The sequence below is a fragment of the Thamnophis elegans genome, chromosome 11 (genome assembly GCF_009769535.1).
Source record: "Thamnophis elegans isolate rThaEle1 chromosome 11, rThaEle1.pri, whole genome shotgun sequence".
In the NCBI taxonomy this organism is placed as follows: Eukaryota; Metazoa; Chordata; class Lepidosauria; order Squamata; family Colubridae; genus Thamnophis; species Thamnophis elegans.
The window spans coordinates 51343290-51358746 of NC_045551.1; the positions used below are offsets into that span (position 1 = coordinate 51343290).

Below are 15457 nucleotides of genomic sequence, written 5' to 3' on the forward strand. Positions count from 1 at the left end.
ATGGATTCTACAGGCAAACAATTAGTCAAATAATCTGTTATTTTATTCTAGTTCTTGATCACTGATAAATCTCCCAAGCAACTGTGGGCGATATACAATCTTTATTATGGAGATTTAGATGGAGATAGTGAAATTACCTGCACAAGAGGTGAACATGAGGCATGAACTAATATGGTTGTGCAGTACTTTAGTTCTGGTGCAGAATAGATTTTTCAAAATGTACAGAGTATGGGTGCAGTATCTGTGTTTAATTTAGAATAGCAGGCATTTCTCTGTACCGAATTAAATTTAACCTTCTGAGTCACCGGCTGCATAGCTTTGGTGGCAGATCATGACATAATGACTTCTACTACTAACATATCAGCATAAATATTCTTCATCTCCTCCATTGGTAATGAAATTTTGCCAGTTAAAAACAGGGGAACTTGCATTTCCCCCTCCCTTTCTTCCTCCTTTGAAATGACAGACGTCTACTATAGCTTTTAATGACTGCCCCACCATTTCAAGGTATCATGACATTTGTTAATGTGCTCTTTATGTCCTGATTTCTATGGGTATCAATACAATATCTGGAAAAAATAGTTTGTATGTTTACTGCAGGCAGACTCTTTCATGGTGTAGAACTAGAAATATGGTGTGTGTGTGTGTGTGTGTGTGTGTGCGCGTGTGTGTGTGTGCGTATGTGTTTCTAATAAACATCTCGGATTCTACTGAAGGAATAGGACTTCCAGTAGAAAGGAGAAAACCAGCATGGTAAAGCCATACTTGGAATACTGCATTCAGTTTTGGTCGCCATGATGTAAAAAAGATGTGGAGACTCTAGAAAGAGTGCAGAGAAGAGCAACAAAGATGATTAAGGGACTGGAGGCTAAAACATATGAAGAACGTTTGCAGGAACTGGGTATGTCTAGTTTAATGAAAAGAAGGACTAGGGGAGACATGATAGTAATGTTGAGATATCTCAGGGGTTGCCACAAAGAAGAGGGAGTCAAACTATTATCCAAAGCATCTGAGGGTAGAATGAGAAGAAGTGGGTGGAAACTAATCAAGGAGAGAAGCAATTTAGAACTGAGAGAAATTTCCTGACAGTTAAATCAATTAATCAATGGAACAACTTGCCTCCAAAAGTTGTGAATGCTCCAACACTGGAAGTTTTTAAGAGGCTGTTGGATAACCATTTGTCTGAAGTGGTGTAGGGTTTCCTGCCTAAGCAAGGAGTTGGACTAAAAGACCTCCAAGGTCCCTTCCAACTCTGTTATTCTATTCTAACATCTGCACTGTTTCATATTTTTTTTTTAAAAAAGACACAGTCCACCTTCAAAAGACAGCTCACTTAATTTTCCCAGGCTATTTCTTTTCTTATGAAGCTTATCAACCCACACTTGTTTCACACGTGTCTTATTTGGAGCCATTTATTTTCTGAATGGAATATTTTTGTGAGTCAGGCGATGTATTATTCATGTGCTATTTCAATAGCGACAAAACAACGCTGTGATAGATGTTTGTGAGATAAAAGTAAATACATGTGCTTAGCATTCTGAAAGAAAGGAAACATCTTTTTTTGGAACCACTATAAACTCAGACTGAAGACTCACACTTTGAAATAGGCTGGTTTTTTTTTCAAAGACAAAAGACTTCAAAAGCCAAGGTTTAAGTAGGTTCTCACCTACACTCTCAAGAGCAAGGACAAGTGAGGGAAAAAATACCCTCACATAATCACCTGTACCAGCGGTGAAGGATTAAAAGGATCAGATGCTAATGAACAATAGAATCATATTTATACTAAATTGCAAAGGAAAGCAAAGGATAAAGGAAGGAAGACAAGGTACGGTGCATTAATGAGGATATGTAAGAATATAATTGCTGACACAAATGTGTAAATAGAAAGCGTAGCACAAGAAAGGAGGTAATGCAGTGCAGAGAATTATCTTCTGCCCCCATGAAGAGGAACCAAGGGGATAAGGTTAATGCAGCGTAGAGCTGCTTAAAAATGAAGTTGATGGGACATTGGTAAGTTGTTATCAGACAACTGCATCAAGAGACAGGGAATATTTTCATAACATATTATGGAACAATGTATAAGATAAGGGCTCCAAAAACTTGTATTATTTATTGCCAATTTCCAATGTAGTATTTATCACATCTATCTTACTATCTCCACCTATTACAGATGAAATGTTTCCCACCCCTGAATCTTTAACCGTACCAGAGTCCTGTTCCTTTCCTTTTTCCTTTCCCTTCCCTCCCTTTCTCCTTTCCTGTCCCTTGTCTTCCCTTCCTTTCCATTCCCTTCCTTTCTTTCCCTTCCCTTCCACTATGATGACTTGTATGATTGTTTCTTTGATGACAGATGGAAAAAATTGGGATTCTTGTTTAGCTTTCAGAAAAGACAGCTATGAGAGGATATGACAGCCCTTTTCAAATACCTGAAAATATCTGATAACTGAAATCAAGGTAGAAATTTGTTCTCTAGCACTTCAAAGTAGAGGACATGAAAAAAAGGATGTTATAGGAAGATAAATTCTGATGAGACATTTAAAAAAATCCTAGCAGTAACAGCAATTGATTACAGAAGCCAATCACCCACAAAGGGTTTCCCATCACTCGATATACTTAAGCAGAGACCTGACAGCCACTTCTCATGATGCCTCTTGCAATAAAATACCAAAATCATGAACATCTGATAAAATTGTGTTTAAGAAAGAACCAATATTGGGAATCCTGTAATCCAAAGCCTTATGCTAATAATAACTATATTTCTGCATCTTGAAAGTTAGGAAGAAAAATGTAAAACTTCATGTATCATCTATCTTCTTCTTTTCTTCTTCTTTATATATAAAAATGGCTGTGTGTATGTCCCAACATAACTCTGGAACTCCTCGACCAATTTCAACTGAACTTGGTACACAGATGACTTATTCACTAGAAAAAATACTGTGGGGGTTAAGACACCCCTAACACCCCTTGGGAGGTGTGTGTGCCCCCATGTGTGTTCCAGCATAACTCTGGAATGCCTGGGCCGTTAAAATTAAAAGGACTGAATTATATCTGTAATGTCAAGTCACAGTACTTTCGACAGTGATAGTGTGCATTTTGGATTCAAGTTCTGTTAAGATACAACCTGTTATGCCTTAAAATGGCTTCTATTGTACAGCATAGTGGAGTTGCCTTTGTAACAAAATACAGAATTGGAATACATACGTACATACCCAGGCTACGCTGGTTTATCAGCTAGTTGGAAATAAAACTATGAATTTAGCCAATAAAAACAGAATTTAGAAACATGGAAATATAAGAGAAGGCGTAATTTTATAAGGAAGGTTTGCTAAAATGAATAAGCAAATATTATTATTATATGACAAATGAACATTATTGTAAACATTACAATTATTATTTCCCAAAAGTATTTATACCTAGAAAACTCACTATTTAGAAATGGAATTTTTATATGTAAGAAAACTTAAAAAAAAAAAAAACCTATGAATAAAGCTCCATATATTAGGTGAATTGTAAGTAGTGGGCACATTTCCAGCGCTGTTTTTCTCTGTGAAATAATGTTATCTGGATTAAATTTAAAACACTTTAAAAATGTACAGTTAAAAGATTCAAATCATAAAAATATAGAATCAGAGTTGGAAGGCATTTTTGAGGTTGCCCAGACAATTCCTTGTTCAGTGCACAAGCCTCTATGACAAATGACCTTCCAGCTGGTATTTTTGTCCATTTTAAGATGGGTGGACTTCAACTCCCAGAAGTCTTCAGTCAGTGTGCAAAATCCAGTATAGGTTCTCTATGGCATAAGCCAGAATTTGTGACTTACTGGGAATAGGCAGCAGATGGTGAACAAAGCTATTTTACCAGTCTCTGGGCCAGTGGTACAATTATTCTGGAAAGAAAAAATGTAATCATGGCCCAAACCAGTAATTGACAAGATCCTCAAAACATCCACAAACTTTGCCATACCGTCTATGATATCTGGAGCAATACAGCTAGGCATTAAATCTTTATTGTAACTCTGAAGCACTAGCTATTTAAAAAAAAAGACAGTTGCTAAATGGCATAAGTCCTTTTAAATTAAATCCAATGTCTTATTTTCTACATCCTTATCTGCAAAACAGACGGACCGCCTTCTGGTTTTTACAGGTTCTTATGCTCAGTTGTTAGCATAACCATACACAATTATATGTAAACAGCTACTTGTTTACATTCTCCACATATTTGTTCTGAGACTATTTTGCCCCTAGCAGATACCTGACAATGACGTTCTTTATTGATCTCAAGAAACCCAGGATTCGTAAGATAAAAACTGTTCTGAATTAGGCTTCCCAAGAGCATGAAGCAAACTCCTGATTCCGACAAAAAACCCTTTTATTAATTTACTGTAAATTCTGCACATTCACATCTAGCAAAGTCTTTCAAGGGAGGATTACAATCACAAGCCTTATCTGTCTTGGAGAGTTTCCAAGCCGATATCTGCAAACTTGGCAAGAAGTCTCGGATAATTGTCTTCTGTAAACTGCACTTCCCTTTCACTCCTTTTATTTCCTCTGGGAGGGGCCATTCACCATCCACCTGTGGCCTTACTCCCAAGTCGACTCCTGTTCTTTAGCTGATCCCTTCATCTGGCAACTCTGTGCATGCGCACACTGGGAACAGGCTCCAGCTGTTTGTCTGCCTCACTGATGTCTGCCTCTGAAGACAGCTGATAACTAGCATACGGCTCTGTCCCCCCTCTCTGCCAGACACAGAGCCCTCATCAAAGCCTTCCCCAGACTCCAGGACTGGCCCATGTTCCTCCCCAACCTCATCAATGTCCGAATCTGCCACCAGCACCGCTGGCTGCTGGCGGGCCACAACAAAAATGACTGTTAATATACACCAATGCAATTGATACCCAATATTAATAGAAGATAATTTATGTAGCTCAAAATTGAGCTGCGAAAACTGAAGCTCTGTTTGTAATTTTTACACTACTTCAAAAGGAAAAAAAATGAAAATAAATCAAAATTTAGGACATTTATTTGGAGGGACTAAAATTGTTAAAAATAAAGGGAAGTAATATCAAGTTGGCTTATTTGATCCTAATTAAAACAACTGTTGTCTCCAGTAACACTAGATTTTTGTTGATTAAAACTCAAATGATGAACTTTTCATGGATTTGTTTACATATAAAAGATGGGATTATGATAGGAAGAGATAAATTGTTGCATTTAATTGTTGCATAAGAGGTGATAAATTCCTAAAATTGTTTATACTGTATTTATTGAGATGAAAGAACTCATTTCTTTATACATTTCTTTTTGTTTACCATATTTTTTTTATTTTTAGTATTTTTTCCTGCATCTTATTTTTTAATAAGGTATTTATTTGTATTAGTTTTCCTTACTGTTGTAGTTGTGATATTTAATAAATATTAGAAATAAAGTTATTTTGATTACTCAAACCCCATATGAAATGATTCTCTTACAGACACTTTAAAAATTATTTTGGGGGCAACTTTAAGCAGAGCTACCCTGTTACCCTGAAAATAAGACCTCCCTGGATAATACGCCAAAGCGGGCTTTTGAGCACATGTGCTAAAATAAACCTCCTCGAAAATAAGCCTCCTCGAAAATATTGCAACCATAAGGTGACCATGCTCTCTGCCTCTTGCACCTCAAAAATAATAAGACCACCCCATAAATAAGGCCAAACGTTTATTTTGGGGGGTCAATTATTATTTTTGGTGAAACACAATATTTTATCCAGCACTACTGAAGGCTTGGAACTTCAGATTACCCTGTAAAACTGAGTTCTTTGCCACAAAGCCTTGTTTTCTTTAAAATAATTGAAAGCCATTATTTAACTTCCACTTCTCCATATTATGCAAATCAAAACTGTGTCATCTCGAAAAGCCCACAAACAAATGCAGAATATTAAACATATCATTCAATAAAAAAATTTAATCAGCTCATAATTTTGCCCCACAAAAAATAATAATAATAAAAAAACCCAGCTGTTCTTAACTCATGCACAGTCATTTGGATGGCAAAAAGGCATCCCAAAATAAGAAACAATCATATGTTTAAACTATTACAAAATGATGACTCTTCGTCAAATCCACATAAAACACCGTGAATAAATATCGGGGGCTAACTGAGAAGACAGGAGAGACCAGGTCACAGAGATATGGCCTGGTTCAGTCCTTAAACGACACACAAACAAACACACAAATCAAATTCCAGAATCCTTAGGTGTTCCACCGTTGCATAAAAATTCTTTGGAAGAATTGAGCACACAATTGAGGGTCTTCACACCTTCCCAACTGCATCATATTTTGCAGTACAAGATCCATCATTGCAAAGATTAATGGTTGACAGAATGACTGCTTCCCAACTTAGGTATAATATGCAGGGATACCACTTCTGCCGTGTGGGGATTGTAGAGGTTGCTGTCTGAATGGTCAATTCCCCCTTTCATCCAGGGAGATCGTCGTGGCAATTTCAACATAGGTGTTGACTGATGTTATGTAGGACGAAAGCAGGCAGTTCTGAACATTGAAAAATGCCTCATGCAGCAGTTCCCAATTCAGTCATTTTTCTTTTCTTGAACGAAAGCATTTGGTTTCTGAGCAAAAGTCTCTGCAACCAGCAATGGGAAAACCAAAGAAGCATCAGCATAGACCTGGTAAGAGAAAAACATGGTAGCTCAGATGTTTGGCCCCTCTCCAAAACATCCATCTGCTTTTTCTAAAATACATTGCCTGTCAGGATGATTATGATGGTAGTCCTGGATCCTGTCCCATCCATGCCAGCACATGATCTCAGTCCCTTCTTGCCCCCTCCCCCCCCCAATACCTTGATAGGCTTGGCATCCAAACGGATCTTTCCCCAGGACACTGCCTCGTCAGGCCGAGCTCCTGAATCTGAACCATCAAACTCCTGTGCAGTGTTGACATATACGGAGAAGTCAGCTCCATTTCTCTAGAAACCAAAAAAAAAAAAAAAACCTTGGTGACCTCTAAGGCTCAGCTGACTGATTATATCTTGATTTGATATACCAGGGCTACGATCAGCAGATCTCCAGTTGTCATTAAGACCAGCATTGCTCTGATGTAGCTACTGTATTTTTCGGAGTATAAGACGCACCGGAGTATAAGACACAGCAAGGTTTTGAAGAGGCAAATTAAAAAAAAAAGTTTTTGCACTCTGCAAACCTTGCAAAAACGGTCCATTTTTCACAAAAACGGGCTCGGGGTTTTCCCCCCCAAAAAAGGACATGAATAGCCCTTAGGAGGCTTGTAGAGTGCTCTTGAGGGGGTGGAGGTAATCAAAAATGAGCAAAAAACGCCCCCGCTTTTTGTCAAAAAAAGGGCATAGGTAGCTTTTAGGAACCTTATAGAGTGCTGCTGGGGGCTGGGGAGGGGGCAAAAAACAGGCTGTTTTTCACTCATTTCTGCCCTTCCCAGCCCCCAGAAGGCTCTCTAAAAGCCTTCTAAAAACTTTGCACGGCCATTTTGGTGAAGGGGCAGAGTTTCAAGAGGCAAAAAAGCTGTATTCAGTGTATAAGACATACCCAGATTTTCAGCCTCTTTTTGAGGGAAAAAGGTGCGTCTTATACTCCGAAAAATACAATAATCATTTCCAAAATGAAAGGGTAATGAACAAGTGCTTCAGAGCAACTTCAACAAATGATTATTAGACCCAATAAATATTTAGCGTAATATTCTCCACTCTGGCAGAAGAACATCAAACTCCTTGTAGAAGTCCTTCCAAGACTTAATAAATAGGACAGCGTGAAGAAGAATGGCCAAGGACTGATCTTACATTCAACATGCAGGGAACAAATTCATAGCATGGGATCTTCCTGACTGTCAAGAATTACGACCTCAACTGGTTTTGTGGTGATGACCTGTGAGTTGAAAACTCATGGCTTTACTTGCAACCATTTTAATTCTCTGCAGAATTCTCCAACGTAAAAATGTTCACCTTATGAATTGTTTTCTGGTATAATGGATTACTAGATTGCCTTTAAATATCTACATTACATTTTAAAATATTTGAAAATATATATGAGCAGTGGTGGTACAGTGGCTTGAATGCAGTACTGCAGGCTATTTCTGATGATCACCGGCTGCCAAGAGTTTGGCAGTTTGGGTCTCACCAACTCAAGGTTGATTCAATCTTCCATCCTTCCAAGGTGGGTAAAATGAGGAGCCAGATTGTTGTTGTTGTTTTTTTTTTGGGGGGGGGGGCAATATGCTGACTGTGTAAACTGCTTAGAGAGGGATGTAAAGCACTGTGAAGTGGTATATAAATCTAAGCTATTTTGTTTTATTGTTGCAAGCCATTTGGTTAAAATTATAGGAATTGAGGGACAGCACCAAGATGTCTCTAGGTTCATTTTGCTTAAGCAAATGTTTTATCTGACACCATAGTCCCTTCCTTCCAAATCAACCCTGACTTTGTGGCTACTGCACACCACTCTCCCTCACCATCAGATTTGCATTGGCAATGTGGTGCTTAATAAGGCCTCCACCCAAGATGATCATTCCTGTCTTCCGGGCAAAGATGGCCTGGCTATTAATGAGTTTCAGGTCTGTAAGAGAGATGACAATAACGGTTATGATGGAAGTGTTGCAAACACACATTGTACATCTCAACAATAAGCCTACAGCTGCTGAGCTTTCAACATACAGCATTTGCTAACCTCAACTTCAATGCAAGAACTGCACTGGAAGTTTCCTTTTTTTTAATTAAGAAGTTTTTTTTAATTAAACACACATTAAAACATTGGACACAGTGTAACTGTGCTGGCAATGTCTTTGCCATACATACTAGAATATAAAGTTAAATATTATAACCACCATGCCTATTTACAATTGGTCTATTCAGTATTTACAAATATAAGGATATCCTATTTCCATCCATGTTGCTTTCTTCTTGTCTTATCCATTTTCACTGTTACAATTTCATACATATTTCTAATCTCTATTCTAAGAATCTTAGCCATTGCTTATTTTGGGTTTTTCCTTTTTGGTTCCAACCATCGATAAAATTTATCCCAGATCTTATAATATTCGGATTTGTCTTTGTTCTTCAATTCTCACGTCATTTTAGCCACTTCAACGCAAATCAGAATTTTCCTAATTACTTCCTCTTCTTGTGGAATTTCCCTGTTTTTCCAGTTTTGGGAAAGCAGCACTGGGAGTTTACATTGTTGGCATGTCATTCCAGTCAGATTGGGGTATATGTGTGTGTGTGTGTGTGTGTGCATGTGTATGTATAGGCACAATGCTTATCTCCATTTCTTGGCCATGGGAACCGGCGTTGTCCAAAGACACTTCCATGATTATACAGCCAGCATGACTATATGCCCATGGTGGCAAACCTATGGCATATATGGCAGAGGTGCCACGCAGCACCCTCTTTGATGGCATGCAAGTTGTTGCCCCAGTTCAGCTCCAACGTTTATGTGCGTGCGCCTCCCGTCAGCCTGGTAGCCTTTGGGTCTCTACCGTGTATGTGCTGGGGAGGGTGTGCACGGGAGTGAGTGACCCGCATATGCACAGGGGGCAGGGCGCATTTGTGGGGTGGGCATGCATTGCATTTTGGGGTTTTGAGTGTGCATGTGCATTTGCACATGCACACGTGTTCTTTGGGCACTTGGACTACAAAAAATTAGCCATCACTGCTATATGCCAAAGGCTGTTATCTTTGAATGATGTTACCTTCCAACCAAAGTGGTACCTATTGGGCTACTTGCATTTGTATGCTTTCAAACTGATAGATAGGCAGAAGCTGGGACGGAAGCTCATACCGCTGTGCAGCACTCAGATCTCAAATCCGGCCTGTCAGCTTTCCATACATATTTGGGGGAGATAAGTATCTTTACTAAACAAAGAACTGTATACTCCCTCAGAGTTAGTTTTACTGCATCTATTTACAGGAGCTAATCTCAAGTTTGAAAATTAGGATGTTTTTAGCTATTTAATTTTACCATCTAAATTGTAATTTCCCAGCATTGGAAAACTCTTGATAATATAACAGTTGAAAGGTCTCTTGCAAGGCCTCTTCAGCTGCTACGTCAGAAAAAAATAATCACAAAGTTAAAATAATAAAATATTGGAGGCAGAAAGTATATTTCTATCAAATATTGGATGGATTTTATCCTTTGCCTTAACAGCAATAGAGCGTAATGTCCATCGTTTACCTCCCGCATATGATAAATTTCTACATGTACAGGATCTTTACTTGCTTTTCAGTACTTTTTTATTTTCAAAAGTTCTCTTCCATGCATCTTGGATTAATGTGAATTTAGTTACTTGATGTTTGCTAATCAGAGTTCAATAAATTTTTATAACTAAAAAAAAAAGGAATGCAGCAGCAGCTTGTAACTCTTGAGCTGCTTTTTTGATGTAAAGCAGAAGTTGCAAACAGACTATTACAGATTATTGAGGGTCAAATTTACGTTGCAAATTATCTTCATTCACCTTCTACGATGTCCAGCACAAGACCTGGTTTCTTATAGGAATGGAAGAAAATCATGTCTCCAAGGGATCCATCTGTTATTGCTGGGCTCAATACAGGAATATTATTCTGTTGAGAAAATATAAGTAGCTTGGCTCACAGAAGCTAGAGATGCACTTCCTGCATTTGTTTTATGCATTAAATATTTATTCATCTTTCTTTGGAGCCCAGTTTTAAAGGAAATTCTAATACTGGGGGAAAGAACAAGCTATCCACTAGGAAAACAATATTTGCAATACCAAAGATCATATCAATACAGATAGTCCTCGACATGTCCACAATTGAGCCCAAAATTTCTGTTACTAAGCAAGACGGTTGTTCTGTCCCATTTTACGATCTTTCTTGCCACACCTGTTGAGTGAACCACTGAACTTGTTAAGATAGCAACACAGTTGCTAAGTTAATTTGATTTCCCCTTTTGGCCTTGTTTGTCCAAGGGTGTTGTGGCCTGCCAGCGGCCAGCAGAGCTGGCAGCAGAGTCGGACAGTGAGGAGGTTGGGGAGGAACATGGGCCAGTCCCGGTGGCTGGGGAAGACTCGGACAAGGGCTCTGCATCAGAGGCAGAGAGGGGGCCAAGGCCATCAGGTAGTGATGTGCTGCCTCCGGAGTCTGACATCGTTGAGGCAGAAGAACAGTATGAGCCTGTTCCCAGTGTGCGCATGCACAGAGCTGCCAGAAGGAAAGAACAGTTAAGAAAAAAAGGGACGACTCGGGAGTAAGGCTTGGAGATGATTGGCCCCTCCCATAGGACATAAAAGAGGAGCAAACAGACACAAGCCTTTGCAGGAAGCAATTCGTTCATCTGGTCAGTTCAAGCTCTGAGAAGTTCTATTTGCTACGTTTGGTCTTGCAAAACTAATTGGCAATTAGGTCTCCCGCAATGTTTCAAGGAAGATAAAGGAAACCAAGGCCAGAACATATCACCTGGGCTTCAAACAAAGGAAATATAGGACAGACTATAGCGCAAGGGCGGGTGGGCAGGCCAACCGGATTGTCGGAGCGAACTGGTTCACTCCCAGATGATCGTCAGGAGGTACTGGTTTGCCCAAACGGATCCGAACCGGTAGAATCCTACCCCTGCAAGGATCATGTGCAAGTTCATATAAATACAGATAGTCCTCGACATATGACCAGAATTGAGCCCAAAACTTCTATTGTTAAGTAAGTTCTGTCCCACTTTATGACTTTTCTTGGCACACCTGTTGAGTGAACAACTGAACTTGTGACGTTAGTAACATGGTTGCTATGTGAGTTTGATTTCCCTCTTGACTTTGCTTGTCCGAAGGTCACAAAATTTGATCACATGATCCCAGAACACTGCAACCATTGAAAATACATGTTAGTTCCTAAATGTCTGAATTTTGATTATGGAACCCTAGGGAGGCTGCAATGGTTATGTGAAAAACAGTCATCATTCACTTTCGAGTGCTGTTATAACTTCAAATGGCCAATAAAAGAATGATTGCAAGTCAAATTTTACTAGTATAAAACAGGCCGGGTGGCGCAGTGGTTAGAGTGCAGCACTGCAGGCTATTCAGCTGACTGCTAGCTGCAGTTCGGCAGTTCTCACCAAGCTCAATGTTGACTCAGCCTTCCATCCTTCTGAGGTGGGTAAAATGAGGACCCAGATTGTTGGGGGCAATAGGCTGACTCTGTAAACTGCTTAGAGAGGGCTGTAAAAACACTATGAAGCAATATGTACAGGTGAAACTCGAAAAATTAGAATTACAAATCATGACTTGAACTATCTTGCTTTGCATGTAATGAGTCTATCTCATATATTAGTTTCACCTTTTAAGTTGCATTACTGAAATAAATGAACTTTTGCATGATATCCTAATTTTCCAAGTTTCACTTGTAAGTCTAAGTGCTATTGCTATCAGAGATTAGAAAAAAGAAGGCACTCCCTTACGGTAACAACAAAGAAGAGCATTTACACACAAAGAAATGAAATGACGAATTACATAGAAATTCCTTTCTCAGCCTACCTTTTGTGCCCAATAAGAGACTGATTCTGGATTGTTGATTTCCTTGCCAAGCCGAGCAATGAGCTTTGATGGAGTCCATTTCATACCCTGAAAGGCAGGGAAAAATCGAAGGATGGTTAGACAACACAGATGGGTATGGGAAAAAGTTAAGCACAAGGATGTCTTCAAATATAAAAATAAACATGAATCTAATAAACAAAAAAATAACTTTGGATCTTAAGAGTTAGGATTTAATATTATTAGGACTTGGTTTTAATGTTACATTGCCCTTCACCTCTTAGAACATTATATTTTCGTCTCCCTGGGACATGAAGGAAGAATCCAAAGATTTAAAATTAGCATACACATTTTGCAATTTTCATACAGAAAAACAACTCAAACCTAGACTTTCCACCCTTAACGTCCCAGCTCTCACCTCTGTGTCTTGTTCAATTACCATCTGGTCTAGGATTGGCATTAGCCAATCCTCAAATTTGCAGTAATTGTCATTGGGCACCAAGAGATTCCCAATCCTGGAAAAAGGGAAAAGGAAATAGCTATTGATCTCTACTTTGTGGTATCAAGGCACAATACCAGTGACAAAAATAATCAAAGATACTGATTTCTGATGGGGTCAGAATATCCTTCAGCACAACCAAAGGAACCACCTGTTAATTCCATTCTGTCGTAGTTCTTTCCCTTGCAAGCTAAAGTCTCCAATGTAAGTGGGTGCCAAGCATTTGATCAGATCTTCCTCCACGCCGCCAGCTGTGGTCACCAAAACATCAACCTACAAAATCAAAAGTAGGACTCAACAAAGGATCAAAGCTTGTTTGCAATTAACATCCTAGAAATTAAGGGTTTTATATTCATGTGGGTTTTTAACTAAGGATATTTACCCATGTAGTACGGCTGTATTGCTTTTATCCTTCTAATATTTCTTATTACCTTCTCTATTGATATCTTATGATTTATCATTTTGTTGTTTCTATGTACATTGAGAGCTTATGTTCGTAAATACACCGTATGTTTGTATGTATACTGAGAGCTTACACACTGGAGACAAATTCCTTGTGTGTTCAACTACACTTGACCAATAAAGAATTCTATTCTATTCTATTTCGTTCTGTTCTAATTCTATTCTGTTCTGTTCTATTTCTATTCTGTTCTGTTCTAATACTATACTGTTCTATTTCTATTCTGTTTTGTTCTATTTCCGTTCTATTGTAATTCTGTTGTAATTCTGTTCTATTATAATTCCATTCTATTCTGCACTGGTTCTGTTCTAGTTCTGTTCTGTTCTACTCGACTCCTCTGTGAAGGACCACTTTTGCTAAGTTTTGCCATCAATCACACAACATCAATGGCTGATTATCTGTTTTCCCAATGACTTCTTTATTTCCAGGCCTTATATGTCCATCTAAATGTCAGAGAACCACATGGTGTAATAAATTCCCCCTTAATTCTTCTTTCTGAAACACTCACTTCCGTTTCCAACCACGTAAACATGCCAAAAATATTTTAATTTTACTTAGAAATAAAAGGCAGAAACATATTTCTCAGTCAAGCCATACCATGTTATGTTGCACCAGATAGCGGATGGACTCGCGAACACCTGAGCTGATGAGGTTGGAAGTGAAGCCTAAGAAAATTGTACAGCCAGTCAGGCGGCGAGAACAGGGATTCAAATCAGCATGGTTGCCTTCATCTTCCCCTAATGGTGTCAACTTTGCTTCTATCTGCAACAGAATCCAATTATTTGAATCAAATTCAACCCAGGTGAAACACGGTATTTCAGAGCTCCTAGCAGGGAAGAAGGCCAAACAAAACAAAACAAATCTTGTTTACACAAACAACAAATCTTTTAAGCCAGTTATAATTGCAGAGGAAATGGGATGCAGTTATAAAGAATAGATACATTTGATTGAAAATGTTTAGTTTACTTCCAGATTAAAGGTAAAGGTTCCCCTCGCACATATGTGCTAGTTGTTCCCAACCCTAGGAGGCGGTGCTCATCTCTGTTTCAAAGCCAAAGAGCCAGCGTTGCCCAAAGACATCTCCGGGGTCATGTGGCCGGCATGACTAAACACCGAAGGCACACGGAACACTGTTACCTTCCCACCAAAGGTGGTTCCTATTTTTGTACTATTTTTCACATGCTTTCGAACTGCTAGGTTGACAGAAGCTGGGACAAGTAACGGGAGCTCATTCCGTTACGTGATGCTAGGAATTCAAACTGCCGAACTGCCGACCTTTCTGATCGACAAACTCAGCCTCTTAGTCACTGAGCCACCACGTCCCTTACTTCCAAATTAGATAATCTGAAATGAAAGAGATGAGGAGGAGAGAGGATTGTTTTGAAATTAAGTCAACTAGCAAAGATAAAACCACCACAACCAGGGGTTTATTAGTGCTTGCAAGAGGTGTCTTTGTAATGGAGATTGTCATTTAAGGCCAGGTGAAAGGATCTGTATACAGACTTGCAATTTGTGACCAGGCTTGTGAAAACAATGATCCTGTTCATGGCTTGAACCAACCCTAGGTAGACAAAAAGCAGAAGTTACCAAAATAAAAAAAAATAAAAAAGGATTTTTGGGGCGGTCACCACTTTGAAATAATTCCATCCAAAATCTACTTCATTCCCTCAGCCTCGTCATATTACAGGTTGCCCATCAAAATCCAGACCATTATGGATATTAACTCCATGCCATAATGATGAGATGATAAGATTAAAGTTCATCGGAGCATAACAATAACTAATCTTTCTGAAACTAATCTGAAGCATAGTTCTGTGGACTCGTTTTTCAGAGTTGAGCAGTCTAGTCATTAGGCAAATAAACCAAATTGGCTTTTTATAGCCATTTTGTGAAACACTGTGGTGTGCAGAGTATTAGCAAAAAGCTGTAGGTACCCAAGTCCGAATTCCAATCATCCAATTGTATTGTAACATAAACAAGAATAGAGTATTGTAAGAATGTGAGC

General features: G+C 38.9%; 1 protein-coding gene across 1 annotated transcript in view; it reads right to left on the reverse strand.

Annotated features, from left to right (window-relative positions):
• Nucleotides 1–5650: 5650 nt before the first annotated feature.
• Nucleotides 5651–15457, reverse strand: part of DHPS (deoxyhypusine synthase) — a 12890-nt gene continuing 3083 nt past the window's right edge. Inside the window, exons 3-10 of the mRNA XM_032227025.1 lie at nucleotides 14050–14214; nucleotides 13144–13265; nucleotides 12912–13008; nucleotides 12497–12583; nucleotides 10472–10577; nucleotides 8474–8577; nucleotides 6837–6962; nucleotides 5651–6663 (exon numbers count right to left, since the gene is read on the reverse strand). Of these exons, the coding sequence (XP_032082916.1) occupies nucleotides 6568–6663; nucleotides 6837–6962; nucleotides 8474–8577; nucleotides 10472–10577; nucleotides 12497–12583; nucleotides 12912–13008; nucleotides 13144–13265; nucleotides 14050–14214 (903 nt within the window). The 3' untranslated portion in view covers nucleotides 5651–6567. The remainder of the gene's footprint in view (nucleotides 6664–6836; nucleotides 6963–8473; nucleotides 8578–10471; nucleotides 10578–12496; nucleotides 12584–12911; nucleotides 13009–13143; nucleotides 13266–14049; nucleotides 14215–15457) is intronic.